Below are 22,972 nucleotides of genomic sequence, written 5' to 3' on the forward strand. Positions count from 1 at the left end.
AACAATCCCTATGCCGTCACTCCGGTTGAGACAGAGAGATTGGAAGCGAACTGCCGTACAACCTGCCTAACGGCTGCGAGAGGGTACCCCTCCAAACTGGCGAGGAAAAGGAAGGCACAACCCTCACAACACACAACTACTGCTACTTGCAGAGTCGTAGATTCCTCTCTGGAGTCTAGCGACGGGGCGCGCAGCAGCATATGCTCTGCAGAGCGCGACAAAACAGACGAACCCACAGCAGAAGCAGACATGCCAATCACTGGTGTGTGTTGCTCCTGTGGGCACTCTGCGCCCTCCATATCATGCCCCTCATGACAATATATTGAACCCAGGAGGGAAAACGGGTTGAAGCGCCCCATATCATTGTCCATGACGAAGGAATCGGAATCACCATCGTCATCGTCACTATCGCACAGCTGCTCGTAATGCACCTCCAGTGCGGCGGAGGCGCCTAACATGGTGGTCTCCCAATGGTGCACACATACGCGGCCAGGAAGCCGCAATAGGTAATCCCGTACTAGTTTCTCGAGCCGAGAGGTTGCCCGGCGTCGCGCCACCTGTGAAGTGTGCGCAACAAATGGAATTGGGAATACCCTGAGGTGGACAGTAAGGCCATCCATGCCACCAACACAGAATGCAGCAAGCGGTTCACCCATAATAGGTTCTCTTACCACAACTGTTGCAGCGGCAGCTGCGCAAGCAGGGTTTAATAATATACTAAAGGGTAGTACTTCGTGTCGTTTATTGCAGTATATAAGCGAAGTACTCTGTCCGTAATGATTTCCAAGTGACATGGTATCAATTGTACGGCGGCAGAAAGTGACGACCTCTTCCAGCGTGTGGCATGCGGTCGGGAAAAGAAAACACATAGAAACACATTCACTCCGAATGCGCAAGCAAAACACACTCAGATAGGCGCTGATAAACGCTTCACCACTTGGACCATCCTTATCGGTATGCATATGCATTAAGTCGGTGGGTGAGACAGCATCGCCGTCACTCCTACGACCCTGTGGATGACGCAAATGGGCAGCACAAACATTATTTGGATCAATGAGTACTTCCTGCACACAAAGAGCCCCTTCCAACTGTAGTGTGGGATTCGGGTCATCCTCCCCCGCGCTGTCACCATTCGTTGGTACCATAATCTGCTGTAGTTGCACTACGAAGTTTCTCTGTTTACCGCTTTTCGCGCATTGCAATTCGTCATTACTCCTCACAACACTGACAGAGTAGGCATTAGATCCATCAGTGGAGTGATGTACGGAGAAGCGCCGCACTACCGCGCGAAGATGATGTTCAAAAAATGTTTGCCAACTGAAATTACCCGCCGGCAAGGGTTCGTAGCAAGCCACGACAACGATTCGGCGTGGGCCGAGGCTTGAAATAGTGGCAAATTGCACACTAACACTATCACTATTACCATTTGTCTCCCCATTTCCCAAAAACCCGTACCTACCCCCACCGGTAGCGTGTTCAACCGCGCATAAGTCTGGTAGCTGATGCGGTACACTAAAGCCCCACAGCACGTCTGGAGTTGATGGAGCAGCATTGCCAGCTGCTCTGGGACCGTTGCTGCTGTTGCGCCCCTCCTTGTCTATCCGGCGAAGGGCACTGTGCGAAGCACTTCCATTTGGTCCTTCACCTCCGGATGCACGAGGTGTCGCCGATGTTACTGTCGTTTCCTCTGCAATTGTTAACAGCTCTCGCAGGTGCTCATCCATAACAAAGTCGAGCGGTAGTCTAAATCCCAACCCAAGACGCGGCTCAGCACACAACAAATAAGAAGGTGACGAGCGTGGCTCAGAGAACTGAATGGACCGCACGAGTTCATTGAAGGCCGTAGGCAGCACGCTCTTCACACGCGTGTCGGCAATGTACTGCGCAGTTACGGCAAGGCGCTTGCTTGTAAGGAACACAGAGAGTGCAAATCTCAGCTTATTTCCTCTGTCCAGATAACAGTACTCGGCACTAGGCAACTGGGCGCTGCCAATTCGAATGTTCCCGGTGCCAGAAAGCAACTTAGCGCAGTCACAAACACGCTCAAGGCTAAGCTCACGATAGTTTTCCGCCGTCTCTTCTGTTTCACAGTACTCAAACGTTATGGCAACGCGATGCTCCGGCTGTCTGAGGTAACGCAACCCAACAAGTAGCAACGGGGCTTGCCGCTCCTCGGTTTCCACAGCAAACAGGATGGGTGAAAAAAGCATTCGAACGCCCAGTACGTCATCCCGCCATTCCATAGTCGTTGCGTTGTGTCTCTTCACATGCCTCTCTGCAAACGCGTAGTAGTATGATCTGTTCGTTGGACCGGTGTTACTTTGGGGAAATGTGGAATGTGGAACCCCGCGGCTATTGGCACTCGATGCATCCTGGCCCGCCACGTTTCCTTTTGTTTGAGGTTGGACACTCACCGATTGAAAACCGCCCCGGTTTGCGGCAATGGTAGACAATGCAGACCGGCGTTTGTTAGAAATATAAGTGACCGCAGAAACAACAACAGCAGCGCCGGCGAGAGCAACTGTGAGGCAACCGCTCCCTGCCAACGTGGTTGAAGGGCCAGTACTCATCTTATGAGGAAAAAGTGGGTGCAACACTTGAATAATTCCGCGTCACACTCACAACCTCCTACGAGTATCCGAATATTTTTTCTTTAAAAAAAAAACTCTAATCGAAAATGAATCCTTGCCTCTCCCTTTTCACAACTTTTGCTTGCTGGACTTCTATCTTCCCTTTTGATTCTTTTCTTGACTTCCTTTCTTTTTTTTTTCCCCCCTTCACTTCCTCCTCCTCCTCCTCCCTTTCGCCTCGATGTTTCCTTTACAAATTTTGTTTGACTCACACCGATAACGTCACTCAACCCTGTCTTGTATATTTCTCCTTCCCCTTCACAATCAATCAAACCGTATTTCCAATTTTCTTTCGTCCCGTTTCAGTATGGAGACGCCTTCCTTCTCCTCAGATTATTGATGATATTTATCGCTATGGGTTATGTAAAGGAGTGAACGCATAAGTAATTATCTCTGCACCTACCTGTGAAAAGACGATCCCTTTCTTCACAATTTATTTTCTTTTTGCTTTCCTATGCCTTTCCTCCCTAATTAACAGTGGTGGTCTCGCGAGAGACTTTAAAGAAAAGACCCCCCCCCAAAAAAAAGAAGACAAGAGGAGAATCCACTTGGAACCGCCACTAACACCACACACACACACACACACACCACACGTTGCTGCTGCGGCTAACTCGACCCCGAACACAACCAGCGCGCCCACGAAAACCTTCACTAACACGCGTTCCTCGTGTTTTCTTCTAATTAAGAAAAACAAAAACAAAAAAAGGACCAAAGGGGAAAGGGGAAAGGAAAAAAAATAAATAATAATAATAATAATAATAGATAGATAGATATCATAGTCGCAACTGCTGAACACGCATGTGCACATTAAAATTATTTTCAAAAAAAAAACACTCATATGACAAGTACTGTAGGTAACTTACAAAATGGCACCAGGAAAACAATTTTCTCTTTTTTTTTTGTTTTTCAGCATCATAAGCAAGTTTAACCACCGACATACATGAGGAACAAAACCCTTACTTACAGGCAGAAGTCGAAACTCATAACAAATCTGTTTATGAAGGTTAAAACTTTCGTTGCTATCGGGTCGCAAACTCCACATAAGAATTCATACATAACTTGAAAACGGTATTTTCAGACAGGCGTAATAATTCAATTAACCCTTCCATTCCATTTTATGCTTCACTGCGAGTCATGCTCTGACGGTTCGCAATAATAGTAATGATAGTAACGTATATAATTTCTCCTTTTCAAGGGTGAAAATAAAAATAAAATAAGAAGAATGATTTTAAAATGTAATGCACCTACTAAAATTCACGGCTGACAACCCGAACCCTTCACTTTTCCTTTCTTTAAAAAAAAAAAGAACCGCGCATATCGTGAGACGTAAGCACATATATTATTGTTGCACGGAAACAAATCTATGACCTTTGATGGGAGTAGGAACAATTAAAAAAAAAAAAGAAAGAAAGAAAAAAAAAGAGAAAAACATGCCAATAATATAAGTTTCAAAAAAAAACAGAACCGGGCGGCGGAAGCAGCAGAAACGGTACATGGAAAGAACAGACATCAATACATAGTCATAACACAATAATTTGACACGAAAAGAAATAAAAAGAAAAAAAAAGACGTTGGAACAATACTTGCGGCACGCCACAGAACACTGAAAACATACATCAATAGGCGACCAAAACTAAAGCCCAAAAGTCAACAACAAAAAAAAAAGGAAAAGGAAAAGAAGTAACAAACAAGAAAAAAAAAAAGAGACACCCAAAGACATTTAATATTTTTTAAACAAAAAAAAGGGTGATGGGAACAGAAAACATAACAAAACAAAAAGATGCAAAAATAAAGTGATGGAAACGACAATGTGCGCAGACAAAAAACAAAAAAAACAGTACTCAAATGACATGCTCTCCATTTTTTTTTCTTTTCTTTTCTTTTCTTTCCTTTCTATCTCCTTTTTCTTTCTTAAAAAAACAAAAATAAAAATAAATTGAAAAACAAACAAACAAGTTATTTGGAAGGGATGGAATGCGGGAGGGACGCGGGTTCACATGACGTACGTTCGTTTTACCTTTTTTCTTTATTTCTCTTTACTTTTATTTTTATTTTCCTTTCATCACATTTTATTTTATTTTTTTTTCTTGCCTGAAAATGACCAGTGCTTTTTTTTCCCCCTTACCGCCTCCTCCGCCCCATTTATTCCCTCCGCCCCCCCCCCGCTTCTCCCTGCATGCCAGCTGCGGCAACATGAAGTACCGCATGGGAGAGAAATAAAATATTAAAAACAAAACAAAAAAAGAAAGGGAATGGGGGTAAGAAAAAGTCGTTTTTCTTGTTCTCAATTGTCACATTCGTCTCTCCACTTCCGTCATTGGTTTCTTTCGTTTTGCTATCCCCTTCCTTTTTTTCTTTTCTTTTGCCCTTTTTTTTTTTATTTATCCTCTCCTCCTTTTTTTTTTTTGAAACCCAAACCCATACGTTCATCCTCTTAATATTAAAATTTAAAAAAAAAACATGCACACACACAAACACACACACACACACACACACACACACACACCTCATATCATCACAATACATGTTGTTGTGCTCTAATTTTTTCCCGTATCTGCACACACTTTTGTGTACCTGTATGTATGCGTGCTTCCTATCCTAGTATCTTATATAAATAAATAAGTAAATAAATAAGAAACATATATAATCCTTTGTGCCTTCTAACACTTCACCTACTACTCGGCTATTTTATCAACATTTCGATCTCTCCTCTCTTCCCTCATCAATTAATACCTAAACTCCGTAACTAAACCTAACTATACGCAAACATGCAGTTTAATATATATATATATATATATATATATATATATATATTCGTGCATTTGTCTCCTTCTTTGCGTTCTCTTCATGCTTTTCATTATTCCTTCTCCAATTCTTTTCTTTTTTTTTTTCTTTCTCTTTCTCTTCACGTCCTTTTACGCAATCCACTCTGTCCTTTACTGTTTCCCTCAGCAAAGGAAAGGAAAAGAAAAGTCAAAGAAAAGTACCATGCATTGATACCCCTCGCCCCACATGCGCTCACGCACAAGAAAAAAAAAAAGAAAATGGAAACACAAACACAAACCCACAAGCACAGTGGGAGGGAAAGGGAAAGGAATATAGTGTGGAAATAAATAGGAGAGAAAGAGCGGACGGCGTTCACAGTGAAATTGTGTTTAAACTCCGTTGCAAGTCGAATAATGATAATAAGTAACAAAGAAAAGAACACAGTGGCTTAAAATCCTCTTGTGAATCAAAGAAACAAAAAAAGAAAAAGTTTTTCCCACCTACAAGCGTATGTATATACATATAATCTCATATATAAATATATATATATATATATATATATTTGTATAGTTACTTATATATTTATTTATTTTTATGTCGTAACTGCCATCACGCGAGGGGGCTAAACTCGCTCTCTCCTCCCTATTGTGTTTTCATTTCACCACACAATGTGGTCGTTCGATTCCCGCGTATCAACCTTCTTTTTTTTCTTTCCTCTCGCACCCATACAAACATGCACACACGCTTACGCATACGTGAACTTCACACATTTCAACGCTATCATGGTGTCTTTCATTTCACTTCCAACCACTTGCCACATACACACGCACCAAAAAAAAAAAATTGAAGCAATAGAGACAAGCCCACCTTCACGCGCCCATTTATCTCCGAGTTCCTCGGGGAAAACGCAAATCTAATATGTACATATGCACATATGCTTAGATGCGAGGTCCACCGTGGGTAAATGTCCAAATAAAGACTGAAAAGATGAAAAGGAATGAAGTCACGCTTCATGGACGTATTCTTCGGTTCATTTTCTCCTACCAACACCAACACCACCAACACTCCTCATCGTTTCCTGTCTCCTGATAAATGCTGAGAAATCATGCGCTTCAGAAGCAAAGCCCCTTCACCAGGGCGAATTTGGAATTCACCGTTCAAAACCTCCGACGGAACAGTAAAAGAGAAACCAGGCTTCCTGCAACCTTTATCACCTTCGCCATCGCCGCTGTTTGTCCTGTTTGCGTTGCCACTTGTACGCGGTAGTGGAACGGAGAAGGTCCCGGAGCCGGGGGCTGCCGTGGTGGTTACTGAGCGAGGAGCCACCGGCAGTTTATTGCTAGCGACAGTTGCAGCAGATGTTGCACCACAAATATTCAGCCCTGCATCTGGTGAAGTCGCCTTCGACGATGCCAATTTCCCCATAAGTTCTGCTACTTGGATGCCGCCAGAACCACCACTTACCGTTAGAGATGAAGGTGACACGACGTTCCGTCCAGCTGCGATACCAGAAGCACTTGTCTCCCCCATGGCGCTACGTGGCTTCGGGATGCTTGGGGTACCTTCCGTGGATGGAATTCCCATCCCACGCCCATGTTGCCGTTGTTGATCGTGATCGACCTCCTTTTGCTGCAACTTTTTGCAGATACTCTTTAAATTTTGGACAACGGACCCATTTTGTCCTTGTGGCGACTCAGATTCGTCACCCGAAGGTTTATTCAAAACGAGGAGTGTTGACAATTTCGATATCGAGCCACGAGGCTGACGCAGCCTGCCGTCAAAGTAACTTCCACCAACGAAAGGGTCATCATACACAACTTCCGCGTCGTGGCCAGTTGATAGCAAACGAACAACGGTACCAGTTGCACCGAAAGGTGCTGCACCACAGGCACGGCAGTTCACAACGCGGGAGCCAAGGTGAACTGTCTGCTCCTGGGGAAGAGGTAATTGGGAAATGTGTCCACCAGCACATCTTGTGACAGGAAAGTAGAGACACCGCCGCGCCACCGAGCTCAGTATTCTGTCCTCCAACGGCCGTGGCCCTTGACGGTCCAGCTCTTCTTCCAACATTCGCACGTGTTCTCGTGGAAAAGCGTCATCTTGGGCAGCAACAAGGGGGACGCTTTGTATGCCACACGATTCGATAAACTCTTCGATCGAACGAAGAACGTCGTCCACGTCGTTATCAGCCCACTCGCCCGTCATGAACTGCGGGGGATCCAGAGCTTGGGGTGAAGAGGCAATGCTTTCCAGTCGGTCAACAAGTGGTTTGAACCTCTCCACGTACGTTTTGATTAAGACAACGGCTTTCCGCGAGAACCATGTCATGTACTGCATGGGACGGGAAGATCGGGGACGAGACTCGCCCTTTTGCAGGCTTTCCAAGTAGTGACCCGCCGGCGCAGCATCTTGGACTGGCCTGCCAAATGCATCGTCACTATTTGCCAGCCCCGCACCCAACCTGCCACCGGGGGCTCCCCATGCTTTGCCACCACGCACCGTTTGTTTCGCGTAACCGATGCGAACGAGGTTATTCCGCGTGTAAATGAGGCCGAGCCCAATCTCACGGCAACCGTACTGAGGGGATGTGCGTACAGAACCTACAAGATGCTTTAGAGCCAAGGGACCAACACGGACCTCATTGCTCACATCTGGCATTGATACCCAATTGCGAGACGAAGCATAGTCAAGCAGCACGTGCGGAATAGAAACTGGCTTTTGAAACACCCGTGCAGCGACAGTAAACGTCCCCTCAGCATCAGGGCTGGATCTAACCACAACACCAGAACTACCATATAGCTGCTGATCCTTCCCCTTCATACTTTTTGGCTCAGCTCCAACCAGTATGACTCTGGAACCAAAGCGGTTATCCCATTCCACACGATCCCTCTCAACGTAGCGAGAGTCTTCCGTTAATTTCACGTCTTGCAAGCGCGCTACAAGGGGCAATGCATAGCATGTTTGGTCCTTGGAAAAGTTGCGCACCACACGCCCCTTTCGGGTCATGCGCATTCCAGTAAAAAGGTTAACATACACGAGTACTGTCAGGTTGCTTACAGACATTCCGAGCTTCTCCCGCATACACTGTCGATGTGTTTCCAATTCCTTCGCTATATTCATTGAAGCGTCCCGGTTTAGTTCCCGTACGTTGGCACCACACGAAACACCCTCTAGATTTATATTGGCGCTGATGTGCACACGTTTGTCGCTAACCGCTACCACACGTGCGCGGCGGTAGTGCGGGAATCCAACAAGAACTTCCTGCCCAACAAGCGTTGCGACCTCATGGGCGGCAATAGCGTTGAAGCTGTCCTTCAACCCTAGGAGCAAGCTCTCACCGCGTGCGGGCATGCCGAAGATAGTCACAACACCGCTCTCACGTTGTGGGGTGATGTAACGCCACTTCGACCGAAGTGTCGTGAACCCTTCAAACTGTTGCTCACCAGTACACACGCCTGTGCAGAGCCGCGGAATAAACTTTGTCAAGGGGGGGAAGTCGAAAGCGTCACGGCGAACGGTGGTTCTTCTCAGGGGCCCAAATAACGAGTTTGGCACCTCGTAGGCTTCAATAGTGGGATCGTAGGCATAAAGGGTTGGTAGACCTAGGCGGTTGTTCTCACGTTCCTCCGGCGTTACTCGATCTTGCACAGTTTCATACGCGGCAAGCAACGTCCGTTCTTCGATGAAGGGAATCAACACTACACCCTCCCAGGGTGCGCGTGTGCCCTCTCGATCGATTTGAAGCTTTTCTGGAAAATACCTGGCCAGAGGACTGTTTTTGCTTCGTAGTAACGGCCAATAGGCACGGGGCATAGAGCGGTACGACATAGGCGGCAAAACCGCGAGCAACTGTTGGTGGGGAAGAAAAGGTTTACCGGGATCAAATTTAACACAAGCCGCCACAGCGGGAAGATTAACCAGATCGCTGGCCATTGGCGCGTAGTGGTGTGGAAAGTACCACTTCCACGATGGCGGCCCCTGGTAGTAGTAGCCAATAACCCACATGATGCCCTCAATGTAGTGTAGTCTTAGTTTGGCCATATCTTCCCCTTGTGGATCCCACCCCATGGCAAACTGATGCTTGTCTCGGTAGTAACGGTCTTTGTACTCCCTTAACGACTCCACAGTCGACGTTGATATTGTGGCAGCCCGGTGTTCGCCACATTGTTGTGCCATTCTTCGCTGATACTCCTGTTCCTGCGCCTCTCGAGCTTTAATTGTGGTGAATTCTAGGTCGGCAAGCCCCTGCAGCCACCCCTCCACGGCTCGCCAGTCAATGCGTCCCATGTCGGTTAGGTACGTGTGGGCCAACAGCACCCGCTGCGCGTAAAGGTCAAGCATTTGCACCAAACTTCCATCGTGGATACCAAGCGTTGGGATACTCGGTAGAAAATCATTACCGATAAAAAAGCACATGAGCACGAAGTCGTCTACAACTCGCTCTAGGTCGTAGTTGGTCGGGAGCTTGTCACCAAGCCTCTCGCGAACCTCAAGGTCGAGATAATCACGCAAGACATTCACATGAAACAAAACAAACTCGTCAGGCTTCTGATAAGACTTGTCAGCCACAATGCCGTCTGATTCGTCCTGCTCACGCTGTTCACGTGCCCGCCGCGATTCCTGGCCAAACCCAAAGGTCACCACCTCACGCAACAGCACAAAATGAGGCTCGTGAGTAGCGAGCGCTAGCATGACGAGATCTGCATCAAGTCCGTACATGCAGTGCGTTTCGTTCGGACCGTAGTCCGGCTGCATCTTCCTCCGACGGATAAATTCAACAATTTTATGCTCACCCTCACCGGGGTGGTCATGGCCCGAGTAGATAACGCTACAGTTTTGCCACGCAGGGTCCGTCGACATCTTCATCATGATAAAGTATTGAAAATGTTCACTTATGCGCACCATGAAGTCCGTTCCCGGGGTAATGCAGTTACTGTCAAACACATCAGCTTCCTCGGGAAGTTCCTCGCCGCGAGATAAAGCCTCCTCCCGTGCAACCATCATTTCGTACCCACTGCGGTAACGCCGCTGCCGTTGCTGGTTCATCTTGGCTCGTGGGGCCACGCCATCAACGGCAAGGAAGAAGCACTTTCGGGGCTGAATCGCATTGAAAAGTTTTTCCAAGTACGAAAACATGGCCTCGACCATAGCCTTCTCCGTGGGCGCTTTGTGTGTGGCATCCGCATCATTGGGATGTGTGCAGTTGTGAATAATACCATTCATATCCAGGTACAGATTATCAACTGGAGGTGGAAAATCACGAAATGGGGTGATCACTGAGGGGTAGCGCTCCGCTACCCATCGAAAGAATTTTGGAACACCCATGTCTACACGTATATATAAACTGTTTCGCTACCAGAATCTCTCTTATTTGAGAATCTCTCACCTTTTCTTTGCTCACCCTTCAGGTTTCTTCTTTTTGCAGTTTGGTAATCACCAACCACCTGACGCACTCAATCCTTTCACGTTCCACTTCGTTCGTTTCCTCTCCTTTTGCTTCCCCCCAATACTCTGTGACAGAAGGCGTATACCTGGGTTGGAGGGAACGAAAATAACAGGGAAGCACTTTATTGTTTCTCCTCTCGTTTTCCTCTTCCTTATGAATCTCCCACTATGTTGTTGTTGTTTTCTTTTTTCTTGGGTTGGCTCTCTCTCTCTCTCTCTCTTCGTCCCTCCTGTCCTTTCGCAGCCGCAAAACGTCCGCTTTTTTTTTTTTTTGCTTCTTTCGTTCGTCCTCGATTGTTTCCTCTTTCCTCGTCCCTCTTTCACCACACCTTTCTCCGTCTGTCTTCCTGTAATGCAACTTTTTTTTTCCTTTGTATTTCTTTTCCCTAGTCCCTTACCCTCAGTAATTTGGCCTCGCGCTACGAGCGGACAAAACACGCCAAAAAAAAGGTCAGCACGTGGCCCACAACAATAGCAAAGATTTTACCCGTTTTCTCTTTTCTTCTCTCTTCTTTAACCCACTCTTTTCTCTCCCACGCCGATTAATGGGAGTAAGGGGAAAGAGAGACCAACGGAATATAGTACAAGAAAATAAAGGGAAATAAAGCACCCGGGAGGGGGAAAAAACAAATGGAAGTAAAGGTGGAAGGAATAAACAACGACTACCACCGACCGGCTGCGCTAACTGTAGAAATCTATGTAGATATCTATATACAGCCACTGCGAAAGTGTCCGAGTCTTCGCTTGTCTTCTTTTTATCTTTATCCTTGTTTTTCTCTTTTTTTTTCTCTTTTCCCTATTTTAACCCTATTGTTCTTTCGTCGGCGGACCCACTATTAAAATCTTCCAAGGTCCTGTCAAGTGGTAGCTAACGACAAATGGTAAAGTAGGAAGGAGAACCGAGCGAACGAAAGACGAAAACAAGAAGTCTACTCCCTGTTCTGCCCTCTTTTATTTATTTTTTTTTTACAATATATATTACTCCTTCTTTACACAGGAGAAACAAATGTGACGGTCCCAAAGAAGAGAAGTGCAACCGGAAGCTGCTCTACCGAGGCACAGAACAAGAGTAAAGAGAAGAATCAAATAAAGAACAAAACAAAACCAAAAAAAAAGAGGCTGGTCTGTTTGCTTCCAGTGACAACAAAAGAAAAAAGTGTAAGGAAACTGAGGGAATTATAACAATAATCTCAAGAAAACAAAACAACAACAAAAGTGAAAAGGTAATGAACACAAAAGTCTGAAAACGAAGGGTTGTGTATGTGTGTGGGGAGGGAAAGTATTCTCCCTGTTACAAAACTTTAAAAAGTCTTTTAGCGTTAATGTGTGATACAAGCACGCCTAATAACTAGAAAAAAACTAGCGGAAAGGAAAAGAAGAGAAGAGATACGAAAACGACCGAAGATGAGATCGCATTGAAAGATGAGACTTTGGCGCACAAAAACAATTAAGCAGTGATCATATTATTGAAAAGTGATACATCAGTGCAAACATCACGTGAAAGAAGGGATGATGATACATTTAACGAGAGAAAAAAGTAAATGAAATAGAAAACAGAATTGAAAATCAGTCAGATCCTACGCCGGGAAGAATAACCGCGCCTCATTCTAACATGAAGTGCACAAAGAAAAAACAAAAAGGGGTAAAAGGAGGGAAGAAGGGGGGCAAAAAATTGCAGAAATTGAAAGCGGCAAAGTGGTAAACACAAAAAAACGGGAATAACAACACAAAATACAGCCAAATTTTTTCAAAATGGTTGTTTATGTGTTGTCATGTAACGGAACTGCAGAAGGAGGAGGTCCTTACACAAACGCCCACCAGCGAACATCTTCACCTCTTCTTTCCTTTAATTTCGTCCGTTCATGCGTCCCTTCCTCCGAGTGCCTTCCCCGCCAATATCACGTACGAAGATACTTCGCATTTCCCAGCATGCGTTACTCCCTACCCCGCGCGTCCCACTCTTTAATCTTCTAACAAATGTGTAAAGTTTGTTGTTCTTCGTTTACGATTTTGGCACCCCCTCTATCTCACCTCCCTCGCGCACCCACTCTACATGACTGCAGGAATACTCTCCACAGCGGATTACATCAGTCCACCAGCACCTGGACCTGCTTTTCGCGCTCTTGGCTCCGCCCAACAGGCGAATCCGACGACCCCTTCCCGTTTCCGGCTCCGCAATGTCTCCGTGGTGACCGCAAAGCCGGGCTTGTTGTGGCTCCTCCCTGTTCCGCACCCTCGGCAACCGCCTCCCCACTCATCAACGGGAGTTCGCCACCGTCCCGTGTATCCATACCAGCATCAGCGCAGGCGCCCTTGACACTGTGGTCACACGGAAATCGCGGAACCCGTGCGTGCCGCTTCCCCACAATATTGCTGCCTGACTTAAGGGTCCCCTTTTTGGTGTATTCAAAGTTAACGGTGCGGTTGCGGTGGTCAATCTCAGCTCCCCGCGCCAGATCCATCGTGTAGTCACCCACTTGGTACACTTCTGCGCAGTGGCAGTGCCTGCTGTTCACCCCGCCGCTCACCTCATCACGAAGATACGCCCTGGGACGGTAGTCGCAACTGCCCTTCATAAAGTCGCTCTTTACATCACGCACACCCTGAGGATGATCGTTAGTGCGTAGCAAGAACGCGTTGTGACTCATGGGCGTAAAATCATAGCCAGCCTGGGAAAGCACAGGTGGTGGGCAGTTCTTGTACAGCACCTGAGGATGGAAACTGCGAGCCGGCGGGGTGCTGCCAGAAAGATGGTGGCCCCGCCCGTCTACGATGGCGCGCAGCCGGGGAAGCAGTGTAGAACGGTTCTTGAGCGTGCAGTCAAGTGTCTCCTTGTGGAAGACACCGTTAGGGTCGTATGTAGAAACGCCCTTCAATGTGCTGGGATCGTTCGGATTAGTACGCACGAAGGACTCAAAGGAGCCACAGGAGAACTGGATGCGAGCCTTTAGGAACCCCCAGTGCTTTGTGTTGGCCTCTTCCACAGCGTCAAGCGCATCACGGTAAGTGGCACCATGCTTTAACACATGTGTTTGCCATCGAGCAAGTGGATGTACGCGTGTCGAAGTTGTGTTGATATCAGTCATGTTGTAGCCCTTCTTCCGGAGTTCCTTCTTTGGCGGAAGCACCAGAAGTGAGTAACTCACTGGCTGACTAAGCGAAGGTCCACAGAAAGAACCGGTGGTAGTGGAGAACATGCTTCTTTAGGATGCCCTTTCGCTTTATGTTTTCATGTGCACAAGAAGTGAATAAACAGAACGTAGGGGATAACAGCAACACAGCAAATATGAGGGGACAAAAATGCAAAACTGATCGGAAAAACAGAGTACGGCGAGGCCACAAAATTAGAAGAACTAAGGAGTAGGGTAGATCTCGCCTTTGATACGGGGAGGCACCCCGTGTACAAAGCACCAGAACGATTGTCAGAGAAAGGTCAAGATCGCGCAACAGGGTGGAGGAAAAAAAAAAAAGGTATATCCTCAAAAACGGAAAAGCACTCAGATGGATATATAAGTGTGTATAGGTAGTGAAAAAACGGTGCCCACACGCCCAAACGCCGCCGCGAATACTGTGTGGAACCAAGCGCTCCCCGCAGTATTTAAAGTGTTGCTGAAACGTGGAAAAGAGCGTAGCATGGGCTAAACACAGCGCACAAATGTAGATACAAAAATATATAAGTCTGTATATATTACTCATTTGGTCACGCTTTTCATTTATATATCGAATGACAGTTATAGATAAAGGGTAGGCAAAGAAATGGTGGTGAAATAAATCCATTAACTAACACATAAAAAAGAACATATTATCGAACCGAAGTATCTCACAGTCGCTTTTGTGGGAAAATAATAATGATAACAGTTAATATTCCCCCTGCACCAAAAATAAGGAAACTGAGAAGGAAAAAATAAACAAATCATAGAGTAGGGAAGAAAAAGGAAAGCCCGACAAACCATTATTGAAACACTTTAGAATTAAAACACAATAGTCCACGTCCGCACCTGCAGACACTACCCCCACTGAAAAAAAAAAAGAGCAAAGGTCGCGCACAGAAAAATACAGCTATCACAAACCATTGCTATTTGTGGAGACAATGGTAGCACATGTGTAGTCATTTTATCGCACCCAACGAGTCTCAAATACTGCTGAAGGTTAAAACTCCTTTATGCAATAATTTGGCCATTCCGGTCTCATACTACAGGAATGCTTCCAGGTCGAAAACGCTCAGCGGAGCTCTTCTCGACTGCGGGCCTCGTAACAGATCATTTAACGAGTCTACACGCTTCGCCATTTGTTTCTCTCCTAATGACGTGGTCTTCGAGGGCCAACCTTCCGCATACGGCCACGGAAACTCACTCAGGGTGTCACAGTCCAGAACACTGTACTGCGCAGGTGCCTTTTTTTTGGGACGCCTTTGCTGTCGAGGCTGCAGGTTTCGGGTCGTATGACGCGTGCCCAATTGCCGAATATCCATCCGGATGGCTTTGCCCACAGCATCCGGTATTATATCCACATCATCGATAGCTAGCTGCCGCATTAATGAGCCGACCCCGGGTGCGGTCTCAGTGCGGTCGAGTTCGACCTTCTCCCTGCACTCGATTAATTGCTGCTTTTTGAACCACTTGCCACCACCACCACCACCACTGGAGATCAGCGATGCGGCGTAACGCTTAAGGCACGGATGTGAAGATATTGCAAGACCATCCCTCACTGTGAAGTCCATCCCCACCTCTGCGGCTTGTCGTTTACGGCAGATCCAACCACCTGCGCCCACACTTCGTGTGTTTTGCTCGTGGTGCCCCGTCGCATCGTCATCGTCATAGCCATCCACCTCTTCATCACTCCATAGCTCTTGGAAAAGGGGGTTTGGATCCGTTAAACGACCCACAGCAGCGGCCCCGACGCGTCCTCTCTTCATGCCAACACAGGGTCTTCCCGTCTCTACCTGCGTAAGGATCATATTTGACTCACAGTCATGGTCTTCCTCAGCATCTTCTCGCTCCATCTCCCCCTGCATTCGACACCCACATTCCTGCTCTTCTCGCATTTCTTGCCCCTCTTCGGTTGCAGATCGCCCCGTTTGCTCACTGGGAAATCTCTCTGTCTCGTCATATCCTCGTCCCATTTTCTTTTCACAGCGGTGGTCTTTTTGTTTCGGGTTCGCGTACGCACTCCCTCGCTCAACGGACTTGCAGCTACACGCCGCCGGCTGCTCGCTCTCTCCCGATGGGGAAACATTGGAGGAGAGAGACAAAGTGGGGAGTGGCTTCAACCACACGACGCTTCGAATGAAGGCCGTGTGCTCCACGCAGCACATGCCCATCGCATATTGTAGCGTGCGAAGGGGCCCTAAAACAGGAAGCTCCTCCCGGTCGCTGTACAAAACAATGTGATTACAATGCTTTGCGTAAAATGCACGGACTGCGGCTTCGTCCCCACAACTGTCAACCGCGTCGAGCAGCGACAAATCCAGAACGGCGCAACCTTGGGTAAAAGGCAGAAACACACGTACCTCATCGTAGAGAAATTGCTGGACGACGACAAACGTTGTACCAGCAAACAGTCGCTGCCGTCTTTCCTTTAGTGACGAATCCGAGAGCACAACCTTCAACCCCGCCGAAATCTCACCTGCCGCGGGTGGTGCTCTGTTGTCTGACACAAAAATTTCGCTGCTCTCGCTACTCAGAAGTGCAGACCACGAGCTGTCAACTGATGGAAAATATGCACGTGGGTCCTGAAGCTCCTTTTGCGGGTTGCTCTCCCTGCCCTCCTGCAGCACCTTGAAGTACTCAGGGGTTACAATGTGCGAGGAGAAACGACACAACACAGCAACGGCAGCGGGTGTTATGGTTAAGTGTGGGGTAACGAGATAATCTGCCAGAGCGATATCCGACACGGTTACAGCACCGCATCGGCTCATCCATTCATACATGCATCCATCGTTGTTGTCGACTGTGAAGACGCGCATGGGGCTCCATCTCAAAGAAAGGGTCGTACCACGAGCCCCCAAAGTCATGGAAAACCCCCTCCACAGCGCAGAGTTAACAGGAACACAACACGAATCACCCCTGGACAATTTAACACGCGTCGGAGTGGCACCGGAGAGTTGAACATCCCTCTCCACGGCGTGCGTACTGTCATTGTCACTGTCGATGCCGCCACGATTGGGGGAAGAGCGAAGTTCAGTACCGTACTTTGATGTGTCGGTGACAATAAGAGGCAGAAGATCCTTTCCCTCCTCGTTGCTGAGCTCCTGAGGTTGGGCAAGTGAGGGAAGCAATCCTACCCTTAAAGTGAGATGCTTTCTGCTGATACTGGGATCCCCCGCCAGCGTTATGTGACACTCCTTGCTACCTACCGTGTAAGTGGCGCCCCCCACAAGCCAAAAGCGGGCCTGACCATTCATAAACACGATCCACATGGCAATTTTTCAACGCTGACAGGCACCAACCAGCAATTATTTCTTGCCAAATCTTCCTTGCCCTGCCAAGCAAATCACACATTGATAAAGAAGGAAAAAAAGAAGCCAGTCCAGGGAGGTGAAACAATGGGAAACTAATGAGTAAAAGAAACATTTAATGATACTTATTTCGTATAACATTAAAAAAGCTACACGAGTGCTCGCCTGGGGTGCCCCCGTCTTAACAATGACCTTTGGACAAGTATGCGACGACAACGCAGCATCAGCCTCCTCTGTTACCTTTACAAGGAACCCATCTTCCTCATGTCCCATTCCACCTGTTCTAAGACACCTTCAAGCCAACAATCAGAGAAGCGATTACGGCAAGTGCACCACACCCAAGAACCCAAGAAAGAAACACCTGGTCGCCGACATCATCAGGACACATGGACAACTCAGATGTGCAACTGCTCCCGGGAGCCGTAGTATTCGGGAAGACACAGGCGATTCCACCCTCCATCGTAGGGCAAAAAAGTCCACCATTTTTAATGCAATCACCACAAGAAACCTCTTGAAGAAAGCAATCAGTGAAATTTAAGCAAGCAGTGCCACCACAGGAGCAATCACCCTGCGTTTCACATGTCATATCCACAGGGCACCAGCGATTTGATTCGTTGACTGACGTACACTGGGTGCACGATGAAGGCAGAGCACCACCTAGTATAGAAACACCCATTAACATCAGTGTCTGCAGTAATAACATTGCCAATCTCGCCCTTTTTCGACGGCGGCGCTGTCAGAAGGTCACCGTTTATTGCTATTAACGAACACACCTTTGCCCTTAATCCTAAAACGGGTGTGAGCTTCAGTAGAACACACAAAAAAAAACGGTGTAAGAAGGTGTCTAACGCGAAGGACGCGGGAAGACATGCCCAGCCATCTGAGTGAGCACTTCAAAGATAGTGAGGAGGCTGCGAACAGTACAACGAAAATAACGCAGCCTTTCCTTTGGTTTACAGCCACAGAGAATCACTTGCGTCATGTAACCAATCAGTGATGGCGTTCCTGTCTGTGCCACGTTAGCCAAAGGGCGATTCACAGGCCTCAACTGCCAAGCGGTCTGCCATTTCATTCCCATACACACCTGCGTGCCCCGGGACGTGCTTCAACTGCAACGCGACAGCACGTGCAGCTATCGCTGCTAAACTAGCCTTGAAGCGGAACTCCATAGTGAAACGTTCCGCGCACCGGGATAAGTGCCTATTACGCAATTTCGTGAATTGACTCCACAAGTCGATGTTAGCAACGTCGCCTCCACCGGCAGTTTTAAAACCGTTGCGTTCCCACCGGTGCAAGTAGGAATTGACACCCATTACGGTGTACTTGCTATCACTGTATACACACAAATTGTAGCAAGGGTGAGAGTCCAACGCAACGCGCAAGACATGGATGAGCGCGGAGAGTTCCGCACGCTGATTGGTCTGGGGTTCGTGAGCTGGAAGAGGGAATTTAAAGTTACGGCTGTCACCGTCGCCATAGAATCCACCGAAGCCAGCACGTGGTCGTCTTTCACGGCTTCGACTTCCGTTATTTCTGCAGGCCCCATCAACATACACAACAACCGCCTCCCGTTTCCGGGCCTCTACCCATTCTGGGGAGAGAACCTGCTGCTTACTTTCGTCATCCACTTCATTACCGTCATCCGCAGCATCCACCTCCACAGCATCTAACGTCACATCAAGTGAAAGCGCGCGCTTTACACCCACCAAAACAGGCGTGTGCGAGTCAGCCACAAGTGATGTGCCGACACTTCCCGGATCAACGTCCTGCACCCCACTAGCATAGGCCTGCGCCTCCTGTAAAGTCAAAAAAGACTTAAAACGGGCTCCAGAGAACCCTGAGACCTGCTTCTGGCACTCCTCCCAGGTACTGAAAACACCGGTTTGTCGGCCAACCGCCACCGCGTAAAACCTTTTCTTTCCCATGGACGTCGACACCACCGACGAAAAACTAAGTTCTGCTATTTTCCAGTATCTATTGATCAAACGGTTAGAGGAAAATCGTTAAAAAGCGAGCAGAGAAGGCGTGGTGCACCCTAACGAAGTGAATCCATTCGGATGCACGAAGACGAGCATGAGAGTGTAATTAATTAATTTGCACACACGCCCCCTAACAACAATATGCAGGCTTGCACTAGTCTTCGGCACCAGCCCCGCACCTCAAATAATCCATGCCGCATGACTGCAGCTTCCACCGCGTCCATGTTCATCGGATAATTCTTAGGGACTATAATGCATCATCTCTTGCTCCTTTCTAATGTAGTTGAAAAAGAATATCTGGAAAACACGGGTAAGGCAAGCGGCAACATGTTTGTCAATCCACCCAGGATCAACGACGGATCGACCGAGATTCGGGTTGCAAAACAGCTGCCCCCCAACTACCTGAATGCGTAAGTATTAATACGATATCGAACGGGCAAGAAACTGCTGCTGCGTATCGTCAGTACAGAGCCTGCATACCTCACCAGGCGATGGAAAGGGAGAGACATTGCCGACGTAACCCTCAGCGCGGCTGCAACATACGTAGCCATATGAAAGACCGCTTCCTCCACATCAGCCACTCAACTGCCACTACACAACGAGCACCGCGTCACAAGCGACAACCGATGCGCAACCCTTTCCTTTTCATTTGGGTGTGGTCCACTATTTTCTCCCGTTTTCCGAGGCCCATTTGTTTTCCCCCATGGCTCGACCGGTACTCCCAGTTTTCGCCTCACTCTTCCCGCGTTCTCGTATGTCTCGTTCTTTCGCACGAAACATCTCATCCACTTTGCTTTGATGGAGCTCGCTGTCCGTAGGAACCCAGAAGAAGGGCTGTTTTTCTGCCTTTAGTTTGCGAAAGTTGGGTTCCCAATCAAAATTATGCAGCTTAACGTGGTAGTCAATGCGCTCCCGCTCCCAATTATCCCACTTGAGGAAGACTTTCTCCTGGTCATCGTGATCCATTGCGCCAGTGACAGTGAGGTTGTGCATGTGCGTCATAATGTCCATGTCGTTGAGCACCTTTCCAGGACCCTCAAGGTCAAGCTGTGAACACAAGAATGATAACTCCTCGCAGAGATTCTCAGTGTCGTTCCATATGTAGTGACCACCGCTGCTGCGCACACGCAGAATAAGTGGTTTCTCCACAGGATCCACACCTTTGCGCCGTCGCTGTTGCCGCAGCTTCGCCACATACTTTAAACTATTCCAGGGAGGCACGCGGTCATCGTCGAGACAAACCGAAACCATCATACCAGGGTAGGTCACGCGATCATTGATGTTATGGTACGGATCGTAGTGAAGCAGCCGAGTGTAATCCTTAGGGGAGTTGAGCGGGTCACCCCAGTCGTCTTGCTCGGCCAACGAGAGCGGAAGGTCTGGGTCCACCATCGTGCTTATGACATCCAAAAAAGGTGACCGCATTAATACGTTCCCGAAGAGACCGCACCCTCGCATGTTCATGGCTGCCGCTATCGGTACGCATCCTGCACTATTGCCCGCCGCTACCATGAGCTCCGGTTTCGTGTACCCCATATTGACCATATGCTCACAACAAGCGATGAAGTCGTGGACCGCGTTTATCTTTTTCTCACCCCTGCCCTGCTCGGCCCAGTTGGGGAGTTCGCCACCACCACGCACGTGGGCAAAGGCAACAGTCCAACGCCGGCGTAGCATCCACATATACGGTGCCAACTGAAAGTGCATGGACGGTACTTCACCGTAAGAACCGTAGACATAGATAAAACAGTGCTTGGGTGTGTTGGGCTGCGCCTCGAAATCCGTCGCCTCTTGCACGAATGCATCACGCCGGTGACAGATAGTTATGGGGACCTGCGTGCCATCCTTGGAAACGCAGACATCCCGATATATAGTATAGGGCCACATGTAATCCCACGGCGTAAATTGCTCTGACTGTCGTTGTGTAAAAATGGCTTCCGGGCTGCACATCCGGCACTTACCGGAAGTCATTTCGCTATTAAAGTTGAAGACGCAATCTTTGCTGGGTTGGCAAAGACTACTGTACACAAAACTAATAGAGTCCTGGTTAAAGTTTTTGTTCAATCCAGGCGTCACACAAGCGAGTGGAGGGAAGTGAATCACCAGGTCGTCTGCTCGCGACCGCCGCGCAGTATCATCAATGCCTTTCCCGCACTTGATGATGCGGATGTGGTTAATGCGCTCAAAGGCAAAATGGGATTCATACAGTACAATGTGATCGTGAAAAAGGTCAATATCAACTATCTGCACATCGTCTCGGTGTGGCACAAGCTCCTTCCATTCAGCGTCCATGCCATACTTGAGAACCACCTCCTCCCGTGCGTATACCACACGGTGATTTGGACCCCTGTCACCCACGACCATGAGGAAATGACCCATGTAGTGCTCCAGCCAGTTCCAGCTTCCCTTGCCGGCAATCTCCACCGGCCGTGCATCGGGGAAGAAAGCTTGCATTTCACGTGGAATCTTTGGAAACGAAGCAGGCAACACAAGGGCACTGCACTTCACTTTGGAGTCGGATGTGATCACTATGTAGGCGTTGTCCTTCGTTTTTCGAACATCAACAAAAAATTGCTCATCATCATCTCGGTATAGCTCCACGGGCGGTGGAAGAACACCGGGACGTATCTCCTGCATTATCACCGCATTTGGACGATTAAGCTCATTGGATTCTGTGAAGTAAAATTGGTTGTCCGATCCAAACTCGATACTTACTATGTTGCGACCGCGGATCACATGGAAAAGGCTGGCGTTGTCGATGCTTCGCACATGACAAATGTAGCGGTCGCCTCCCCCCACGGAAAGAGTATACGCTAGGTACTTTCCGTCCTGAGAAACACGGCAGACTCCCACATTACAATGGGCGTATCCAAAGTGTTGTTGCAGAGCGGACGGGTTGATCAGTTCCTCTGCGAGCAAATCCACTTCACCGAAACGCTTACGGTAAAACCCAATTGCATTGGGGTCACCGCCAGGGACAACACGTGTGAAATAGATGTAATCACCTATTCGCTCCTCTCCTTTGTCAAACCCACCCTCACGACTGGTTATTACGACCTTCGCATCAAGTTCCGCCCACAAACGCGCTTTGTTGTGCTTGAAATCAAACTTGCTGTCAACCAGAGTAAAGTGCCGTTGCTCTTGCCGCACATAGCTCTGAGTGCGACGATCGAAGAGATCTTCCATGTACTTGAACGGATCTGGTTGGTCGTTTCTGCCATGCAGCAGAAGAGACTGTGGAACTTCCTCCGGTAACGGCCCGTCGAGGAACGTCAGCGGATATACGTTGCGTACCTGCGGGAAAAAACGGTTCACGAGCCGCCTCCCAAACGCGTACATCGCATTGGATGTTGGAACCCACGGATAGAGTGCCGTCATGGCCACCTCGTCTCTACTGTCAAACAAAGAAACACGCAGGGATAAAAGTGATAAATGACATATATATATATATATGAAACTTATTGTCTGTCAGCACTCTACCACTGCTCTCTGCCGCTGGCACATAACGCAAACCAGACAAACAGGTACATAAAAAAAAATGTATGTTTGAGAAAGAGCAAAACGGCCCACTTGAACTCGAAGACAGCGCCGACGCAGGAAGTCGATTCACGCGTATATAGCACAAAACCAATGCAGGAACCGGCTCGTTTGCCAAATCCCTGAAAAGTAAAAGGTCCCCCCATCCCTTAACAACC

The 22,972-nt window shown here is 48.0% G+C and overlaps 10 protein-coding genes across 10 annotated transcripts; 2 read left to right on the plus strand and 8 right to left on the minus strand.

Annotated features, from left to right (window-relative positions):
- Positions 1-8: 8 nt before the first annotated feature.
- On the minus strand, positions 9-2,570 carry TbgDal_VII5600 (hypothetical protein, conserved; the record flags this gene model as incomplete). Its single annotated transcript, XM_011776628.1, has 1 exon — positions 9-2,570. The coding sequence occupies one exon, from the start codon at positions 2,568-2,570 to the stop codon at positions 9-11; it is 2,562 nt and encodes an 853-aa protein (XP_011774930.1).
- Positions 2,571-2,677: 107 nt separating this feature from the next.
- TbgDal_VII5601 (hypothetical protein, unlikely) lies at positions 2,678-3,013 on the plus strand (the record flags this gene model as incomplete). The annotated part of the gene is made up of 1 exon (XM_011776629.1): positions 2,678-3,013. One exon carries the CDS (start codon positions 2,678-2,680, stop codon positions 3,011-3,013), a length of 336 nt encoding a protein of 111 aa, XP_011774931.1.
- Positions 3,014-3,063: 50 nt separating this feature from the next.
- On the minus strand, positions 3,064-3,468 carry TbgDal_VII5602 (hypothetical protein, unlikely; the record flags this gene model as incomplete). Its single annotated transcript, XM_011776630.1, has 1 exon — positions 3,064-3,468. One exon carries the CDS (start codon positions 3,466-3,468, stop codon positions 3,064-3,066), a length of 405 nt encoding a protein of 134 aa, XP_011774932.1.
- A 1,304-nt stretch (positions 3,469-4,772) lies between these two features.
- Positions 4,773-5,156, minus strand: TbgDal_VII5610 (hypothetical protein, unlikely; the record flags this gene model as incomplete). Its single annotated transcript, XM_011776631.1, has 1 exon — positions 4,773-5,156. One exon carries the CDS (start codon positions 5,154-5,156, stop codon positions 4,773-4,775), a length of 384 nt encoding a protein of 127 aa, XP_011774933.1.
- A 242-nt stretch (positions 5,157-5,398) lies between these two features.
- On the plus strand, positions 5,399-5,743 carry TbgDal_VII5620 (hypothetical protein, unlikely; the record flags this gene model as incomplete). Its single annotated transcript, XM_011776632.1, has 1 exon — positions 5,399-5,743. One exon carries the CDS (start codon positions 5,399-5,401, stop codon positions 5,741-5,743), a length of 345 nt encoding a protein of 114 aa, XP_011774934.1.
- A 721-nt stretch (positions 5,744-6,464) lies between these two features.
- TbgDal_VII5630 (5'-3' exonuclease XRNA, putative) lies at positions 6,465-10,721 on the minus strand (the record flags this gene model as incomplete). Its single annotated transcript, XM_011776633.1, has 1 exon — positions 6,465-10,721. The coding sequence occupies one exon, from the start codon at positions 10,719-10,721 to the stop codon at positions 6,465-6,467; it is 4,257 nt and encodes a 1,418-aa protein (XP_011774935.1).
- A 2,207-nt stretch (positions 10,722-12,928) lies between these two features.
- On the minus strand, positions 12,929-14,038 carry TbgDal_VII5640 (hypothetical protein, conserved; the record flags this gene model as incomplete). The annotated part of the gene is made up of 1 exon (XM_011776634.1): positions 12,929-14,038. One exon carries the CDS (start codon positions 14,036-14,038, stop codon positions 12,929-12,931), a length of 1,110 nt encoding a protein of 369 aa, XP_011774936.1.
- Positions 14,039-15,033: 995 nt separating this feature from the next.
- Positions 15,034-17,259, minus strand: TbgDal_VII5650 (hypothetical protein, conserved; the record flags this gene model as incomplete). Its single annotated transcript, XM_011776635.1, has 1 exon — positions 15,034-17,259. The coding sequence occupies one exon, from the start codon at positions 17,257-17,259 to the stop codon at positions 15,034-15,036; it is 2,226 nt and encodes a 741-aa protein (XP_011774937.1).
- A 1,058-nt stretch (positions 17,260-18,317) lies between these two features.
- TbgDal_VII5660 (ribonuclease H1) lies at positions 18,318-19,223 on the minus strand (the record flags this gene model as incomplete). Its single annotated transcript, XM_011776636.1, has 1 exon — positions 18,318-19,223. The coding sequence occupies one exon, from the start codon at positions 19,221-19,223 to the stop codon at positions 18,318-18,320; it is 906 nt and encodes a 301-aa protein (XP_011774938.1).
- Positions 19,224-19,940: 717 nt separating this feature from the next.
- TbgDal_VII5670 (oligopeptidase B protein, putative) lies at positions 19,941-22,655 on the minus strand (the record flags this gene model as incomplete). Its single annotated transcript, XM_011776637.1, has 1 exon — positions 19,941-22,655. The coding sequence occupies one exon, from the start codon at positions 22,653-22,655 to the stop codon at positions 19,941-19,943; it is 2,715 nt and encodes a 904-aa protein (XP_011774939.1).
- Between the last annotated feature and the right edge of the window lie 317 nt (positions 22,656-22,972).

Source organism: Trypanosoma brucei, chromosome 7 (genome assembly GCF_000210295.1).
Source record: "Trypanosoma brucei gambiense DAL972 chromosome 7, complete sequence".
Lineage (NCBI taxonomy): Eukaryota > Euglenozoa > Kinetoplastea > Trypanosomatida > Trypanosomatidae > Trypanosoma > Trypanosoma brucei.